Below are 18,522 nucleotides of genomic sequence, written 5' to 3'. Positions count from 1 at the left end.
GTGCCAAAAAAGTTAGGCTTATCTCAAGAGTAATTCGAGTTGCTTTTTGCCAGATTCTGCTCCTTTCTAAGTGTTGTGACCTTAAACAAGTTGTTTAACCTATAAAATGGACGTAGTAATACCTGCCTCAAAGATTTTTTTGAGAGGATTAACTATTACAATGTATATAAAGTATCTAGCATAGAGCCTGTCTGAGACGTTGTAGACACCGATAAATAGGAATCAGCTTCTTTTTTTACCTTATTTAGTACTGCTTATTTAGGTCAAACTTTATTAATATCTAGAAGGATAGCTGTCATAACTTTCAAAAAATACTGTATGGTGTAACTGTTTAGAAGGAGAGGAAGATACTTTACTGCCTAAAGTGATTAATTATTAGGAAACTGTATCTGCCTAATGTGCCTAATTAAAGAGAAATGATTAAATTACTAATTTTAACCAATTCCACAAATATGGGTATTTGAAAATTTGATTTCTGCCTCTAGCTAGCATGAAATTTTGTGTCCTGTTACTTTCTGGCCTAAATCTCATCTCTCAGCTTCTTCTTAAGGCTTTGTTTTATATTTTCAGTGTACTTTTTTCATAGTTTTTATTGCATTGTAACCACATTGATACTGACTAAATTTAAAACTAAGTTGATTATACTGGATATTTATTATGTGAAAATCTTCTAGTAATAATTTTTCTTATCCACAGAAATTTTTGTTGCACGTTTAACTTTTTATATACTCTGTATTTATATATTTTAAGATGATATAATGTATTCTTTAATTGATTATTTGATGAATTCACATATACTTGTTAATCGACATTCTTAATTTCCTCTTTATTCTTCAGAGTACAAAGATGCAAATAAATACTGTATTTAACTTTTTAAATCTCTTGCCTGGCCAGGTTCTCTGTGAACTATTTCAGACATCTCCTCAAAGAGGGAACCTCCCAACATCGGGGAACATTTCAGGGTTTATACGTAGATTATTTTTGCAGTTGATGTTGGAAGATGAGAAAGTGACAATGTTTCTTCAGTCTCCCTGTCCAGTGAGTATTTAACAGTTAAATTAAATTTTAATGATAAGCTGTATGTAAATATATTTTGTAATTTCATATCAGGGCTTGCAGTTATCTCAACATTCTAATTTCTCATATAGCAAACTGCAACTGGGACAAATTTTATACCTAACGATAGAACTTAAAAATCTCTTGCGGATAACCCTCCCTGCCTAGAATAACCTAATTATACTTTACCGTGAATGGTACAATTTGATTTGGGGAAAAGTGGCAGAATATTAGGGTACAGTAGTGCTAATGTAAACGTTGGCCAACAAATCACATGGCAAATGAATGTGCTACATTTGAAGAAATATGTAAAGTAAACCCTTTATATAGTGTGTGCATTATTGAATTTTTAAATTCTTTTATGCTTTTGAAATTGTTTTGTAACGATATACGTTTCTAAAAATCATTTCTTGATTTCTTTTGAATTAATTTTCAGCTGTACAAAGGTAGAATTAATGCTACTAGCCATGTCATTCAGCATCCAATGTATGGAGCAGGCCACAAATTCCGTACACTTCATTTACCAGTCTCGACGACATTATCAGAAGTTCTTGACAGAGTGTCAGGCAAGTCAAATCTAAATATCAATTTTTCTTTAACTTTATGTTAGATGTATATGAAATTTTATTATTTTTATAACTTTGTTTTACTGCATCCACTCAGTCAGCAACCATTTAATGACTAGAAGAGGTCAAGATATCTTCACGTTTTGAAGCATGAGTAAGAAGCTGATGACGTGGACATAATGTACAGTACACTCCAGCACCTATAGTTCTTTTGGTGTGATGTGTGTTATGTATAATAATGACAGAATGGACGGTTGGAAATGTAGACAAGCTGTGGGAAGCCATTGATGGAATTTTTTCACAATAATCCATTTGGCTGTTTTATAGTAGGTGGATTGCAGGGTTTTAGGTTGGATGATAGGATTCTAAGTAATTAACATTTACTAAATCTGGGGAAGAAATGAGTGGTCAAGAGATGAAAATGAAGTAGAATTGACTGGTGACCTTACTGTTTATAATAGTCAGTGAAGAAAGCAGGGAGAACTTTTCCGCTAGGTTTCTTGTCTATATTTCAAAAGCTCCAGGTAATGCCTTCAGACAGCATATAGATTACTAAAGTAAAAGCAGCTTTTGAGGGAGAATGCAGATTGATTGTGGATAGTTTGAGTTTATTGCCTCTCAGAAATCCTAATCAGTGAATGAATTCACTGAGCATCTTCTATGTGTAAGCTCAGTAATATGTTCTAGCGTTGTAAAAGTAAGCAAGACACATACTCTGCCCCTCAAAGTGTTTAAAAAGATAAACTGAAAACTTTAAACGTTTGCATTCTAGTTTAAATATAAGTATGTTTCTATCTGTATACATTATGGGGGTACCCAAGTTTTTAAGCAACATTGATAACTGAAGGAAATGAGTATCTCAGAAAAAAGTTAGAGATGTCTGTTTATCAGTTGGAAATAGAAATCTAAGCTTAGAATAAAAGACTGGGTTGAAGAGATTTGGGAGTCGTTACCGTACATAGATGGTAAGTGAAACCACATGAATGGAGATGATCACTTTTATAAAGTAAAGTAGAAAGATTCTTTTCCAGTTTTAGTCACTGCATCTAACACAAGTATGTGCATGAAATTGTAATTCTTTCCTACATTTTGACAAGTTACACAATAAAATGTTAGAATAATGTATAAATAACAGCTTTTTCTTATTTGGAAATGTCTGCCTTATCTGTTACAGCTGAACATTTTTGAAAATTTGATTTTATAGACATTTTTCTAACATAGCTCTGAAATTGTCCCTTCTACATCGTGAGGAAAAAAATAAAAATTAATTAATTCAAGGAAGTGGGGAAGAGTACTGAAGTTCAAGTTTTGAGATTTCATACATACGTTTAACTTGATAATGGAAAAGTATAGACATAGTACCAAATAACTGTAATTTTAACATTTTTGTTTTCTTTACTATAAAAGAATGTCTAAAATGTCGTATTCTCTAGTTTAGAATACTTTACATCATAGTTCCCTTTATTACTTAAAAATTTTAAAACTAAACTGATTGCTTTGGAAGAACATTACATCCTAGTAGGTAGTCCAGCAGAGTCATTCTGAGCAAACAACAAAACTGGGTGAATTTAACCTGTTTAGTAATGCTTTAGTCCTTTAAAGTGTATTTATGATCTTTAGCCATATTTTACGATATATTTACATGTGTGTATATATTTGATTAACATATCTGAAGACAAATCATCCAAAGTTATTTAGTCAGTAATTTTACCTACTTCTCATAGCTTTTGGCTATATCACTTTCAAATAAAGGTTATGTGTCAGTATTTTTTGCTTTTACAAATTTCTATCATTGATTTTAAGCAATTTGATTATTACCAGTTTGATTATTATTATATCATATTATTATTATGCCTTGTAGTTTTCTTCATGCTTATGATTTGGGTTTGTTGACTTTCTTATGTGGGTTTATAAATTTCATCAACTTTGGAGGTTTTTTGACTATTATTTTCTCAGATATTTTCTGCCTCCCAACTTCTCTCCTCTCTTTTGGTGATTCCCAATATACATTTATTAGACCTCTTGAAGTTGTTTCACAGCTCACTGAAGCGCTGTTCGTTTTTTCTTCCCTATTTTAAAATTTGGGGTTTATATATATAAGTATTATATTACAAATTTATATTGCTCTGTCTTCAGATTGATCTGTTTCTCTTTGGTGGTTAATCTGTTAGAAGTTCTATTTGGTTCTTTTTTATATGTTCTTGTCCTTATTTAAAATGTACACAACTTTCCTCTATCATTTTGGACATATTGGTCTGTTTATGTTGATTATTTTTTTTCTCATGGATTGTATGTTATTGCTTCTTTATTTGCTGGGAAATTTTTACTGGATGCCAGACAATGTGAATTTTACTTTTTACTTTTTTGGGTGCTGGATATTTTTTGTATTCTAATAAATATATTTTATTTTGTTCTGAGATGTAGTTATATTACTTGAAAACAGACTTTTGCTTTTAAGGCCTGCTTTTAAGCTTTATTAAGTAGGACCAGAGCAGTTTTTAATCTAGAGCAGAACTTACAGCTGATGATGGAAACTTTTTGTAAACCTGTACTGACTAGTACAGACCTGTTGAGCACATGAGATGTGTCTGGTGAGACCAAGGAACTAAAGTTTTCATTTTAATGTATTTGATTTTAAATAAGTACTATATTAGAATAGAAGTAGGGTACCACATTTGAAAATGGAGGTCTAGGGCTTATTTAGCCCCCTTACTGAAGCAATACCCTTCTGAGAACTCTGTTAGAAATTCACTAGGCATTGAGATTGCTAGATATTCCAACCCTCATTTTAGACCCTGGGGTTGGTCCCCTTGCTGCTTTTGAGAAGTAATTTCCCTGGCATAAGGTAGGTTTCTGTTATGTAATGTTCATCAGTAGCCACTAAAGACTCAAAGGAGACCCTTTGTAGATCTCAGGAGCTCTCTCTCTATGCAGGTGTCCTGTAGCCAACCACTACAGAATTTTTTAATTTCACAAAAACAGATGCTATCTAAAGGCAATCCATAGTTAGGAAGAAGCTCTAGAAATTGAGGTCCCTGAGATATTTTCAGATACTCAAAGAAAACTATAAAATAGATAATACAAAAGATACTGTTATATTATTTGCTCATTTCACCTTTTTAGTATTGTAATAAAGCATTGGATCATAATTGTGTTGTTAGGAAAGTAAAGAGAACCTGTATCAATCATTTTTTCGTTCAATCATGGTTTTTCATTGCCTCTAGAGATAGTACTGTTGTAATATGTAATATTTTCTAGAGAATGAAAATTTAAGTATCCTGGGTTAAGAACAGTGGTTGAGTCCCTTTCGTTAATATCAGCAAGAATTCAATATCAGACTTTCTCATAACATTTCTTCTAAATCTATTTACATTGCCTTCATATTAATGATAATATAATCTTGTATAATCTTTCCCTGAGGTTTATTGCTTCCCTTCTTAATGATTTTGAGAAGAAATATATTTTACATAATATTTTTCTACAGATACACCAAGTATCACTGCTAAACTAATTAGTGAACAGAAAGATGACAAAGAAAAGAAAAACCATGAAGAGAAAGAAAAAGTTAAGACAGAAAATGGATTTCAGGACAATTACAGTGTTGTTGTTGCTTCAGGTATGCTTTCTATTTTTTTATAGACTTGATTATGTTGGGGTTTCTATGAAATATAGCAATTTATGTTTATAGGAACTTCATGTAATAAAAAATATTAAGGCAAAAGCTTGACTTATAATGATGTCTTAATACTAGATATAAAACTATTACACCAGAGATCCATTACTCTTTGGGAGTAAAATTGTTAAACTTATTTTATGTCGAAAGTTTACTGTATTTGATTAGATAATAAACACCTGTGACTAGATAATTCATTTTAGCTTGACAGTGTACAGAGAATTATACTTTTAACAAGGCCACTAAGTGTTAAGCATTTTTTATGCAACTGCAAAGCAAAATGAAAAGTATTCACTAGTTTTCATTTATGATATTGTGTTCTTACATAAAATTAGGGAATAAAAAATAAAAGAAAATTTATTGAAAAGTGAGTTTTTACTATTAGGTACAGGAATAAGAAAAAATGGCCAGGGTAACATAATTTTGGAGAATTATTTTCCTTAATATAGGTGCGATGATTTTAAGAAGGCTTAGCCTTGATTACCTTACTCCTCAAAGAGGAGACTTCTATATTGGTTTAACCTGTCTTAGAGAAGAATTAAGCACACAAGAGTTCCTACATAAATTTGCACAAAACTACTTTCTAGTGAATGGATGGTCATCTGTATCTCAGAAGTATAGTAAGCAGTATTTTTTACTTTCTTGGAAAATAGTTAGACATGTAGCCAAAATTATTCATGGAGTGTCACAAAGAATAAATAGAATCGGGAGATCAGATACTAGATTGGAAGAAACATTTCTGCTTTTTGGTGTTAGTTGGGAATGTGGTGCTTTATTCAAATATCGTACTAATATACTTTTACTTCATTAATGTTTTGGCTATGTAGACTCTTACTGATTTTCTTCTTTTAGGGCTGAAATCCCAGTCTAAGCGTGCGGTGTCAGCTGCACCACCTCGCCCACCATCCAGAAGAGGGAGGACAGTGCCTGATAAAATAGGAAGTGCTTCCTCAGGAGCAGAGACTGCCAACAAAATCATTACTGTCCCAGTGTTTCACCTGTTCCACAAACTTTTGGCAGGTAATATTCACAATGATGAAACATCTAAGAAATTTCAGTGGTCTTACAACTGTATAAATCAGATACAATCACCAGAATCATATTTTATCAGGTGCTGTTGATGAGATAAATTAGTGAGACTTTGTCCATACAGTTCCCTCAAAGTATCCTTTTTAACACTATAATGTTGCCTATTTACACTTTACTAGCTTTCTAAATTTTGCTGTCAGTGTGCCTTAAAATGATGGGTAAATGTTTTAAAGGGTTTATAACAAGTTATATAGGAAATAATGTGAGGCAAATCTTAAAGAACTAGCTGTAGCATTAGAACTCTTAGATGTGCCACCAATAGTTAAGCAGTATTTTCTCTCCAGCTAAAACATATTCTTTGACTAATATACTTCCATTGATCAGAGTGATATCCATTTTATCTCCATTTTTGTGCTGTATCACTATAATCTAATTGCCAACTAACTTTGAATGGGTTTTCGTTCTTAGCTTTACATTGTTAATTTATAGCAGAGGTTATCAAACTGTGCCTGGTGGACTGGATGCCTCTTTTTGTAAAGTTTTATTGGGATGCAGCTATGCACATTTACTTATGTATATTGTCTAACTGTTTTGATGCTACAATGGTAGAGTTGTTAGTTGTAGCAGAGACCATATGGCATCCATAGCTTAAAATATTTATCTGGCCTAGCACAACCAGAAGGAGCTACAACTAGAATATACGACTATGTACTGGGGGCTTTGGGGAGAAATAAAAAAAAGAGAAGATTGGCAAAAGATGTTAGCTCAGGTACCAATCTTTCCAAAAAAATTTATCTGGCCTTTTATGGAAAAGATTTGCTATCCCCAGATTTATGGGAAGTCTGTTCCTTTGCCATGAGCTATTTGCCATAGCTCAGAAGATCTTGGTGTGATTTGGTTAGCAACTAATCAACAGTTTCTGTAGATATTTCTTCATGTATTTCAGAAATAGATTTAATTTTTGTAAGCTTTTCCATGGGCTGATTTTAAGTTATTTTGAAATTGGTGGCAGAATCAGATTCTTACCTGTAATTCAATAAAAGCAGTAAGTAATTGAGTAAATTGAATCAAATAAATGTCTCCTTCTTGGATTCCAGGTTTAATTTAGTTATGTCATTTTTAGGCCAGCCATTGCCAGCTGAAATGACACTTGCCCAACTTTTAACTCTCCTGTATGACCGAAAACTTCCTCAAGGTTACCGCTCAATAGATCTGACTGTTAAATTGGGATCAAGAGTTATCACAGACCCAACTCTGTCAAAAACAGATTCTTTTAAAAGACTACACCCTGAAAAAGGTATGTGTATGATACTCCTTTAAAATTACAGTCTATAATCTGAGCAGACAGGGATTTCTATAGCTGATGACTTGATTTACCTTTGTTTTCATTGTGTCAACTTAACAAGATATTTTTCTTCCTGACTGAGCTATTTGTAAATAGAAAAAGTTGCCATTATTTCCATTGGAAATTAATATTAATTCCTCTTATAGCATCACTTAATTTCTGATGTTATTTCTATGTGAGCCATGTGAATTGTTTATCATTTTATAATCAAAGTGAGAACCCAAATTTAGAATTTTCAATTTACTGATAGTTGAGTGGTATTTCATGCTCATAAACACTTTTTTCCCTCAAAAAGAAATGGGATTGTACATTTTCTTACCTTTTTATTTTTCCTTATATATTCCATTAAATTAAATGTGCTTTTTTTATTGCCTATTTTTTTCATATGGGTATAACAAAATCGATCTTTTCCCCAATTGTGGAACATTCTGATTGTTTCCAATTTTCACTACTATAAATGCTATTTATGCAATGATTTTCATAGTACATATCATCTTATTTTAACTTGAGTTTTTCTCAAGATTCAAGTTCAATATTATTAGCTTTTTGTCCTTTTTAGTGAATTTTAGTATATTTCCATTGCCCAAATTTTCAGCAGGATTGTCTTTTTTAATGTTTATAGGGTCTGATTATTTGTGAACATACTAACCTTTTGGTTTTCCTTTGTCAGTGATTCAGAGTTAAACCAATATGGTATAATTTTTAGTTTTCAGTAAGAGAAGTAAGTTTTTCTTAATTGGATTCTTTAGAGCATAACATGTACGTATGTTAATATTTGCTGTGAATCTCTAAAGACTTACTGATTTGTACATAAACTGTAACTCACAACTATGCCCTAAAGGACAATGCTTCTCCAACTTCACTATGCCTGTAAATTACCTACAGAACGTTGTTAAACTGCAGATTATTATTCAGTATGTGTAGGGTGGAACCTGAAATTCTACATTTCAGAAGCTCTCAGGTGATGCCAGTGCTACTGGTCCATGGACCATCTTTGAGTAGCAAGACTATAGGAAGCAACATCAGAAGTCATTTAAACATTTTTATGGCATCTAGCCTTAATACAACTATATCTGAGTAACAAGATATTTATACTCTTTTGTTGAATAGAGAGATGATAATATCTGCTATGTGAATGAAAGTGTATTAATGGAAATAGATCCTTTCTTCCCTATTATTTATAATTTATTTTTCTAGATCATGGTGATTTACTTGGTAGCTGTCCAGAAGATGAGGCTCTCACTCCAAGTGATGAGTGTATGGATGGGATATTAGATGAGTCTTTACTTGAAACCTGTCCCATTCAGTCACCATTACAAGTTTTTGCAGGAATGGGTGGACTGGCTCTTATTGCAGAAAGACTACCCATGCTATATCCAGAAGTAATTCAACAGGTAAGATAAAATTCCTAATTGAATATATCACTCCATGGTGACACCCTTCATTCTTTTTGTTGGTTTGTTTTTTAACTTAACCTTTTGGAAGTACCATTTCCCTTGCAGTCTTTGAGTATTATATAAATCTTCAAAGATCAACCTATACAGAACTTTGTGAGAGTTAGTTGGGACTGAAGAAATATTGAAGACTGAGCGTGTTTGCCAAACTCACTACACTGTAGAATTTACCTTGATTTTATGGTTGTCACACTATAACAGTTTTGTGTCTATGCTTCTTTAGGTGTGATATTAATTATGGATATTACTGGGAATGGGAGAGTAAAATAGTAGTGTATGTTTCTACCCAAATTTTCTTTTCGCTTAAGTTTTATTCCTCTTTTAGGTGCCGTTTCCATTTTGGGTAGTTTTAAAAACATTAATTTAATCTCTTCACCTGTTCATTAATATTACTGTTGTTGGTGTGTGTACTTTCAATGTTTTTTTAATTAATGTGGTGGGAGTATGATGCATGGAGAGTTGAAAATACTACGTTCTTTATGTTTGTTGAATGAGGTAGGGGAATTATTCTCTCTGGCTTCATGTACCTGGTATATATGTGCCTGCACTAGTTTCCTAGGGCTCCTGCATTAGTTTCCAAAGCACCACAAACTGGGTAGCTTAAAACAATAGAAATTTATTCTCTTACAGGCCAGGAGGCTGTAAGTTTGAGATAACAGAGCCGTGCTCCCTCTGAAGGCTCTAGGGGTGAATCCTTCCTTGCCTCTTCTTACCTTCTGGTGATTGCTGGCAGTTAATGGCATTTATTATGGCAGGCTTATAGCTGCAACACTCCAGTTCTATCTACATTTTCACATGGCTGTCTTCTTTGTGTGTATCTGTGTGTCCCTCTCCTTATAAGGACACCAATCATTAGGGCCTCATCTTAACTTGATTATATCTGCAAAGACCCTAGTTCCAAATGAGGTCACATTCACAGGTACTGGGGGTTAGAACTTGAGCGTAGCTTTTGGGGGGGATACAGTTCAACCCACAAAAGTACCTATTCAGTAAATGGTTATTGCTTCCCAGCTACTCAAAAAGGTTAAGATATTTTAAGGTGATAGAACCATGATATAAGGTGATTGACACAGAAAAATTGACTAAAATTTTATTTCTTTCTGGAAAAGGTAATGACATAGCTAAAAGTTTGAAGTGGAAAAGACTCCAGCATTCCCAAGATTATCATTGCTTAATGAAAATTATTTTTCTAATTCAGTATTCAGTGTGGTCTGTTATATTGATTAGTACCTAAAAGTGGCATGCTGCTGTAGTACATACCTAAAAGTGTGGAAGTGACTTTAGAACTGGGTAGTTGTCAGAGTGAGGAGTATGATAAGAAAAGCCTAGATTGCGTTGAACAGACTGTTCCTAGAAATATGGATGGTAAAGCCTCTGCCAGTGTGGGCCCAGAAGGAAGTGAGGTTCACAGTAGAGAACCTATATCATCTTAGAGAATACCTAAATTGTCATAAGCAGACTGTTGGTAGAAATACGGATGTTAAAAGTGCTAATGGTGAGGCTTAGAAGAAATGAGAAACATGTTATTGGAAACTGGAGGAAAGGGGATCCTTGTGTTTTAGTGGCAGGAACCTTGGCTTATTTGTGTCCTGGATGTGGAAGGCAGCACTTGTAAGCGATGAGCTTGGATATTTAGCTGAGATTTCAGGTGAAGGTGCCTGTTCTCTTCCTGCTAATAGTAAGAAGTGAGAAGAAAAAGATAAATTGAAGGAAGTACTCTTAAGCAACAAGCAACCAGCACTTGACAATTTGGGAAATTCTCAGCATGTCCAGATTGCAAAAGATACTAAAATTAGAGATTCACTGTCAGAAAAGCATGCTCTGGAGAAAAAGCCAAGGGTGTGGCTGTTCAGCCTTTGCTAGTGCCTCAGAAAAATCAAAATGTTAGAGTATTCAGTCACACAGATGGCTCTTTTGAAGAGATTAGTTGAAATACTCATAGATCCCCTCAGCCATCTAAACAGAAGCCAGGAATAGAGACAATGATGTGACAGTGGTAGCAAAGTCAAAGGAGGAGATGTGATGATGGAAACAAAGGTCCAAGTGAAGCAGCCAAAAGCCAAGGAATGTGCGCAGCCTTTAGAAGCTGGGAAGTCAGGAACGGACGCGCCCTGAGGCCCTCCACAAGGAACACTGTGATACTTAGAATCAAGAGCTTTGCTTTAACCCCGTAAGATGTGTTTTGGATTTCTCACCTCTGGATCTTTAGGATAATAAAGTTGTATTGTTTTAAGACACTAAGTTTGTGTTAATGTGTTAGCAGCAATAGGAAATGAATACAGATTTTGGTCCATACTTTCTTGTGATGTCTTTTTTGGTTTTGGTATCAGGGTAATACCAGCCTTATAGAATTGGTTGCGAATTTCTGATATCTCAAATTAAGAAAACTGTTAGATGGATTTACAACAGCTTAGACAGTACGGATTACAAAATTAGTGAACTGGAAGAAGTGTCAAAAGAAATCATCCAAACTGAAGCATGGAACATGTAAGGAATGCAAAGAACGTAAGAGCTATACAAATATATAGGTAGAAGTGAAAAATTCTAACATGATTTTATAATCACAGAAACAGAGTGGATTAAAGCAGGGACAGAAACAATACTGAAAGGAAGAAAATTTCCAAAACTGATATAAAACCTCAATCCAAAATTCAAGAAGCTCTATAAACCCCAAGCAGGATATTCATGCCTAGAAACATCATGGTAAACTGCTTAGAAACAAAGACAAAGAAAAAAATCTTGAAACCAACCAAAAAGAAGTGACCTATTTGTTTCAAAACAGCAAGAATAACACTGACAACTTACCTTTCAACAGAAACCTTGGGACTCAGGGAGTTATGTCTTTAAAGTGCTAGAAGGAGGAAAAAAAATCTGCCATCCTAGAATTTTATACCCAGGGAAGAAAATTTTGTACAATCCTTCACCACCACAGCCCTTCCATAAAAGGTAAATTTGTAATGGCAGAACAGGGTTTACAGGATTAACTCTCCTGTATGTAGAATTATAAACACTAGAAAGAATATTTAAAAAATAAACAATTGCTTAAAGGCTCTTGAAGAGTGACCACAAGCAGGCAGATATTGGAGAGGATTTAAACAACAGAAAGAGTGAAACCACATTTGATGAGATTAGTGCCTATATGACTTTTCTCCTGACACTACTCCTCAGTCTGTGTGGGATGGGACAGGTAGAACTCAAGCAAAAACTGCAGTCTTATTGGCCAGAAGAGTTTGGTTCTTCCATACTGGCTGGAAATTGAGTGGAGAGGAAATCAGAAAGGAGGGAGCCACAGATGGGGGAGCTCTGAATTCTACACATGAATTCCTGTACAGCTGTAGCTGGCTCTGGAATTAGGCATACGTGGGAGTCTTGAGGGCCAGCAAGAACTGGAAGGCTGAAAGAGCTGTGCAGAGATTTCAGCTTCTATCCATCATGGAGGAGACAGAATTTGCAATTCTAGTCCTGCCTAGTTAAAGGTAAAAATCATAGCTTTTCCATTGGAATTGTAAATGAGTCATGTATTAAGAGTAAAAATGACATCCCGGTAGTAAGGGATTCTCTTGAGAAATAAGGGCAAAACCAAAATAGACTCTCTTAATAAATTACAGAAACCTTCCTAAGTTCATGGTGACCCACCAGTAATAAAACTATGTGCTAAAACAAAACTAAACACACTCCAGAGGAAGATTATAAAATTAAGAGTTACTACAACATCTCATTAACAATGTGGTGTCTAATAAGAAAAAGTTACTAGACATGCAAAGAAACGAGAAAATGGGACTTGTAGACAACAGTAACAGATCTTATTCACATTTTGCCAGTTGTCCCACTAATGTTCTTAGGGCCAAAAGGAAAAGAAAATTCAGCGTTCTTTTGCATGTTTGAGGGAAGTGGTGGTCTGAGATCCAGTTGAGGATTATATGTTGCATTAGTTTCTCTTTATTCTGCTTTAATCTGTAACAGTTCTGCTGTCTTTATTTGTCTTTCATGACCTTGAAATTTTTGAAGAGTATAGCCCAGAAATTTTGTCTATATAGTCATGCACTACATGATGACATTCCGGTCAGCGATGGACCGCATATACTTCAATGGTCCCATAAGATTAGTATTTTATAGCCTAAAGTGTAGTACGCTATATCATCTAGGTTTGTATATACTTATACACAGAACACACTCTGTGATGTTCACACAAGGACGAAATTGCCTAACAACATGTTTCTCGGAACGTATTCCCATCATTAGGTGGCACGTGATTGTATAGGCACTCAAATATATACATGTGTCTATACATGTTTCTCCTAGATTTGTTTGCTTATAGGACCTAGAGTCAGAGTTTCCCCTCCCCATCCCCCACCATCAATATATGCATATCTGTATCCCATATCTTCTTTTTTGAATAGCATCTTCCACTAAAAGAGATCAGGGCTCCTTGGAAAAATTCTAGGATTGGGGCAGGAAATGTACAAGATGAGGCTAGATACAGAAGCCTGCTTTAAGGGAGTTCCACTGACCAAATCTGATTCTACTTGAGCGTTAAATAAAATGATAATAAGAGATTATAACTTATAGAATAAAATTAGAATCCATCCTGACATAAATTAATAAATGAATGAATAAATAGATGGGGAAGGGAGCGTTCTTACTTACAGTTCAGTGCCAACTCAACTGCCATAGTAATTATTGTTTCAGGCAAGAATTATAAAAATGCTAATTCTAATGGGTCAAAGTTTGACTAGAAACAAGGTATTTACATGGTCTCAGAATGTATCTACAGATACTTAACTAATTACAAAGGAGAAAATGGTAACTTCAAAGCTGAGATACTTGGTAGACACCACCATACTCATGGTATCCTGTAACTCATAGTGTTTGGAAGCTTCTTTTTAAAAACATGTCCCTTTATTGATCCTTATATGTATTCCTGTATTTCAGAGAGATCCTTTGAAGTCAGGTCTTTAATTTGAATCTAATGTTGAAACACGCAAATAGCCAAACAAATTTTTTTTTTTAAGGTGAGTGCTCCAGTTGTAACATCTACCACTCAGGAAAAGCCAAAGGACAGTGATCAGTTTGAATGGGTGACCATTGAACAATCAGGGGAATTAGTTTATGAAGCACCAGAAACCATTGCAGCTGAACCCCCACCTATCAAGTCAGCAGTACAGACCATGTCTCCTATACCTGCCCATTCTTTGGCTGCTTTTGGATTATTTCTTCGTCTTCCGGGCTATGCTGAAGTGCTACTGAAAGAGAGAAAACATGCCCAGTGTCTTCTTCGATTGGTATTGGGAGTGACAGATGATGGAGAAGGAAGTAAGTGTTTAGTGTTAGTAATGAAATTTAACATAGGTAAGTTGTGTAAAAGTTATTCAGATCATTGCCTATTATTCATCATTTATTTCCTTCATAGTTTGGCTATTAGATGATTTGTTGTTGATGACTTAGTTCCAATAATAGTCATCATAAATCCTAAAGAATCTCTATTTTCATTTCTTTATTCATTCAAAAGGTTTTTACTGAGTGCTTACAAAACTGCTGGACGTCACTTGGAAGGGTTTAAAGATGAAGTAGATATTTAGATCCTGCCCTCAAGTAGTTAATGTCCTCCATTGGTAGCAACGAGGAATGTATATAAACAAATAGAGTTAAAAAGTTATAAAAGCCTTGAGAGAGGTACAGCAGTGTTATGGAGGCTTACAGGTGTGAGATTATTTCCTTACCACCCAGTGATGGGAATAAAGTGGCATAGTATATTTTAATGGAGCCTTAAAGAGTAAGAGTCAATTTAAGTTGAGATGAGTTATTTCAGAAAGAAGGAATGATTTGAGAAGTGTTGTTTGTATGCTCAGATTATGTGAGAGGGAATAAGTTAGCTGATGAAAATTTGTCTAAAAAGCAGCACTGAGAGCTCATTTTAAAAGCTGTTATTTGTAACAGATCATGGAAAAGCTTATTAAGAACTTCAGATTTTATTCTGAATAGCAATGAAGATTTATTAAAACATATTAAGGTAGTAATGTGATGAGAATCTTTTTTAAGAAAATCTGATTAAAGAGAACAGAATGAGGAAAATAATATAATATATAATAATGTATTTTAAAAAATAATTATAACAAAAATAATAGTAAGCTATGGTGATTGTTTCTGTTGGGCTGGCAGTTTTGTTTTAATAGAAGGACATAAAGAAAAATCACAGGGGCCCCGTGGCCGAGTGGTTAAGTTCATGCGCTCTGCTTCGGTGGCCCAGGGTTTCGCCAGTTCGAATCCTGGGCCCGGACATGGCACCGCTCATCAAGCCATGCTGAGCCACGTGCCAGGCACAACTAGAATGACCCACAACTGTGTACTGGGGGTCTTTGGGAGAAAAAGGAAAAAAATCTTTTTTAAAAATCTTTAAAAGAAAAATCACAGTTCACATTACCTAGCAAGTAGATTTTCATTTGGTTTACCTCTAATTCTTCAGTCAATGACTGTTCAATTTGAAAATGAATATTTTTTATATTATTTTAAAATCACGTGCTTTTGATTAGAGGTGGTATCTTTCACATGCCATTTAGAAAGAATACACTGTCAAACCCTGTACAACAAAGTATATTTAATCTAATAAAAGTATAACAATTTATTTGTGGATCCTGTAACTTTGAAGCTATTGAATGTTCAAATTACATACTTTTTCTTTTCTGTTTTCATATTGATGGAATTCTTCCAAAATGTTGACATGATTTTAAGTGTTTTTGTAATTGTTACTAAATTATAGCTTCTACATACTAAATAGTCCTGGTCATTTGGTTTCATATGTAAATGTATATACTAATTTTAGTCAATCAGGAATTTCTAATTACTTGATCTGACTTTTTAATTTAAGCAGATAAAAGGGTAAGAACTATTGTATTTTAGGACTCTATTATGATACAGTAGGTGTAATGCTGAAAAGAAAAGGAAAGAGAATTGCCTTTATGCCATTTCAGACTAATTTTAGTGAGTATGTAATGAATGTTTATTAAAAAGCATAATTCTGATGTCCTTTTCTGCAATAGTTGTCTCATCCACCATTTAGGTAGCGGTGGTTTTTTTGGTTTGTTTTTCATTTATTGCTCCTTTCTAGCTAAAACATAATAGAAAACTATATTGCAAACAAAACAAAATAGTTTTAGTCTTTTATTATCTGTTCACGGTTGAAACTACGCCTAAGGCATGCAGTTACTTTCATATTGTTGCAAGAAACTTTTAAAGCTTCTTTTTTAGTTGTTAGGTTTAGTTTAAATTCTAGTTTATATTTTTGACATAGTCTATAACTATTATCATATGAGTATATTTCAACTTTCTTTTGGAGTTTATATATATGATGTCTTGCAGAGCTTTTCAAGAAACTCTTATTAGATATTACTATCCTGTTTGTGGTATTTGGGTTGTTTTCTAATGAATAGATAATTTTATATTATATTGTTATTATTAATTTGTGACCCTGTATATTGTTCCTTATTGTGTTTTTAAATGTTAATTTTGAGTTTTCTTTTTAATCTAGGTCATATTCTGCAATCTCCATCAGCCAATGTGCTTCCAACTCTTCCTTTCCATGTCCTTCGTAGCTTGTTTAGCACTACACCTTTGACAACTGACGATGGTGTGCTCCTGAGGCGGATGGCATTGGAAATTGGAGCGCTACATCTCATTCTTGTCTGTCTCTCTGCTCTGAGCCACCATGCCCCACGAGTTCCAAACTCTAGCCTCAATCAAACAGAGGTAGATTCAGTTTTAATTCTTTAGGTTATGAAAAACTAAGTTAAATTTATGGAGTACAAAGTATAATTTTTTCTGAAATAATATATTTCAGAGACTTGTGTGTTTCTTTTTTGCCGCTCAAACAAAGTATATTTAAAAGAGGAAAACTATGAACTAATTGTTGTCTTCTCTGTTAGGCTCTTTCAGAAAACTGTAAGTTAACCTGTCTACTTAAAAAAACACAAAAAAGACAATAGCTTAATAAGCTTTTCCATTTATCAGGATATGCTGATATCCTTTTTCTTTCTTTTCTTGAACTTTAGAGAATCAGACTATGGAATAAGAGGTTCTAGCCAGAACAGTAACACAAGAAAAAAATAACCATTATTTTGATATGATTTGATTGTGTTTATGGAAAACCAAAAATAATTAATGGCAGAAGTAAGTTTAATAAGGATTAAATATTCAGGTTCAATATATAAAAACAAGTTATTTCTGTATACCACTAACAGGTGTAAAATGAGCCTTTTAAAGATAATGTTTAGAATAGCATCAACAATAGAAAATATCTATGACTAAATCTGAAAAATTAGTACAAGACCTGTATTCATAAAATATATTCAATTTTAAAAAGAAATATTTATAATACTTTAGTAAACTGAAGTCTGTGCCCATGCTTCTCTTCCATGGAGTAGGAAATACAACTGTTCAATAATATTTCTTCCCAAATCGATCCTTAAGTTTGATGCTATCATATATCAAAACTTATTAGTAAGCTATGGTATTAGTACAAGGTTAGATAGAAGCCCAGCAAACAAGAGAGACTCAAATCCATGTATATTTGGTTATCTTATATGTGGCAACGGTGACTCTGCAACATAGTGGAGTAAGTATGGTCTTATCAGTAAATGGTCGTGGGATCAGTTAAATATCCATGTGGAACAAAAATGAATTTTTAAACCCGACTGTAACCTGTATGTAAAAGTTAATTCTAACTGGATGACAGATCTAAATTTTTATAATATATACAAACTACAACAATACCCTTTTACAAAAAAAAATTGGTGGTTACCTTTATGATCTTGGAGTAAACAAAGATTTCTTGAATAGGGCATAAAAAAACAACCCATAAGGGAAAAACATTGGAAAAAAGCAAGTACTTTAAAATTAAGAACTTTTTGTCAGAAACACTATTGAAAAGAGTGGAAAGGGAAGCCACAGAATGGGAGACTATATATGTGTATATAAAGAACTTGTCTCCAGAGGGGCCAGCCCCGTGGCCGAGTGATTAAGTACACATGCTCCGCTTCGGCGGCCCAGGGTTTCACCAGTTCAAATCCTGGGCGCAGGCATGGCACAGCTTGTCAAGCCATGCTGAGGTGGCATCCCACATGCCGCATCTGGAATGACTCACAACTGAAAATACACAACTATGTACCAGGGGCCTTTGGGAGAGAAAGGAGAAATAGAATCTTTTTTAAAAAAAAAGATCTCCAGAATCTTTAGAGAGCTTCAAAAATTCCAAAAGGAAATGGTAAACAACCCAGTAGCAAATACGTGAAAGGCTAGAATGAGCACTTCGTAAGAAGAAGCTATCTGAATATCCAGTAAATGTGAAAAGGTGATTTGTTTCTTAGTTACCAGAAAAGTACAGATGAAAACTTTTAATTCATTCTC

The 18,522-nt window shown here is 34.0% G+C and overlaps 1 protein-coding gene across 12 annotated transcripts in view; it reads left to right on the top strand.

Annotated features, from left to right (window-relative positions):
• The window catches only part of BIRC6 (baculoviral IAP repeat containing 6), a 221,425-nt gene that overhangs the window by 139,643 nt on the left and 63,260 nt on the right, over nucleotides 1–18,522 (top strand). For all 12 annotated transcript variants that reach the window (XR_006888703.1, XR_006888704.1, XM_046662165.1 and 9 more), the window contains 8 exons: nucleotides 895–1,038; nucleotides 1,493–1,622; nucleotides 5,107–5,238; nucleotides 6,148–6,315; nucleotides 7,448–7,621; nucleotides 8,867–9,063; nucleotides 14,136–14,436; nucleotides 16,649–16,866. Coding sequence is in view for 10 of the 12 variants with exons in the window: in XM_046662165.1 (XP_046518121.1) it covers nucleotides 895–1,038; nucleotides 1,493–1,622; nucleotides 5,107–5,238; nucleotides 6,148–6,315; nucleotides 7,448–7,621; nucleotides 8,867–9,063; nucleotides 14,136–14,436; nucleotides 16,649–16,866 (1,464 nt within the window). In the remaining 2 variants the exon portion in view is untranslated. The remainder of the gene's footprint in view (nucleotides 1–894; nucleotides 1,039–1,492; nucleotides 1,623–5,106; nucleotides 5,239–6,147; nucleotides 6,316–7,447; nucleotides 7,622–8,866; nucleotides 9,064–14,135; nucleotides 14,437–16,648; nucleotides 16,867–18,522) is intronic.

Source organism: Equus quagga, chromosome 5 (assembly GCF_021613505.1).
Source record: "Equus quagga isolate Etosha38 chromosome 5, UCLA_HA_Equagga_1.0, whole genome shotgun sequence".
NCBI lineage: Eukaryota > Metazoa > Chordata > Mammalia > Perissodactyla > Equidae > Equus > Equus quagga.
This window is presented reverse-complemented; position numbering and strand designations above follow the sequence as displayed.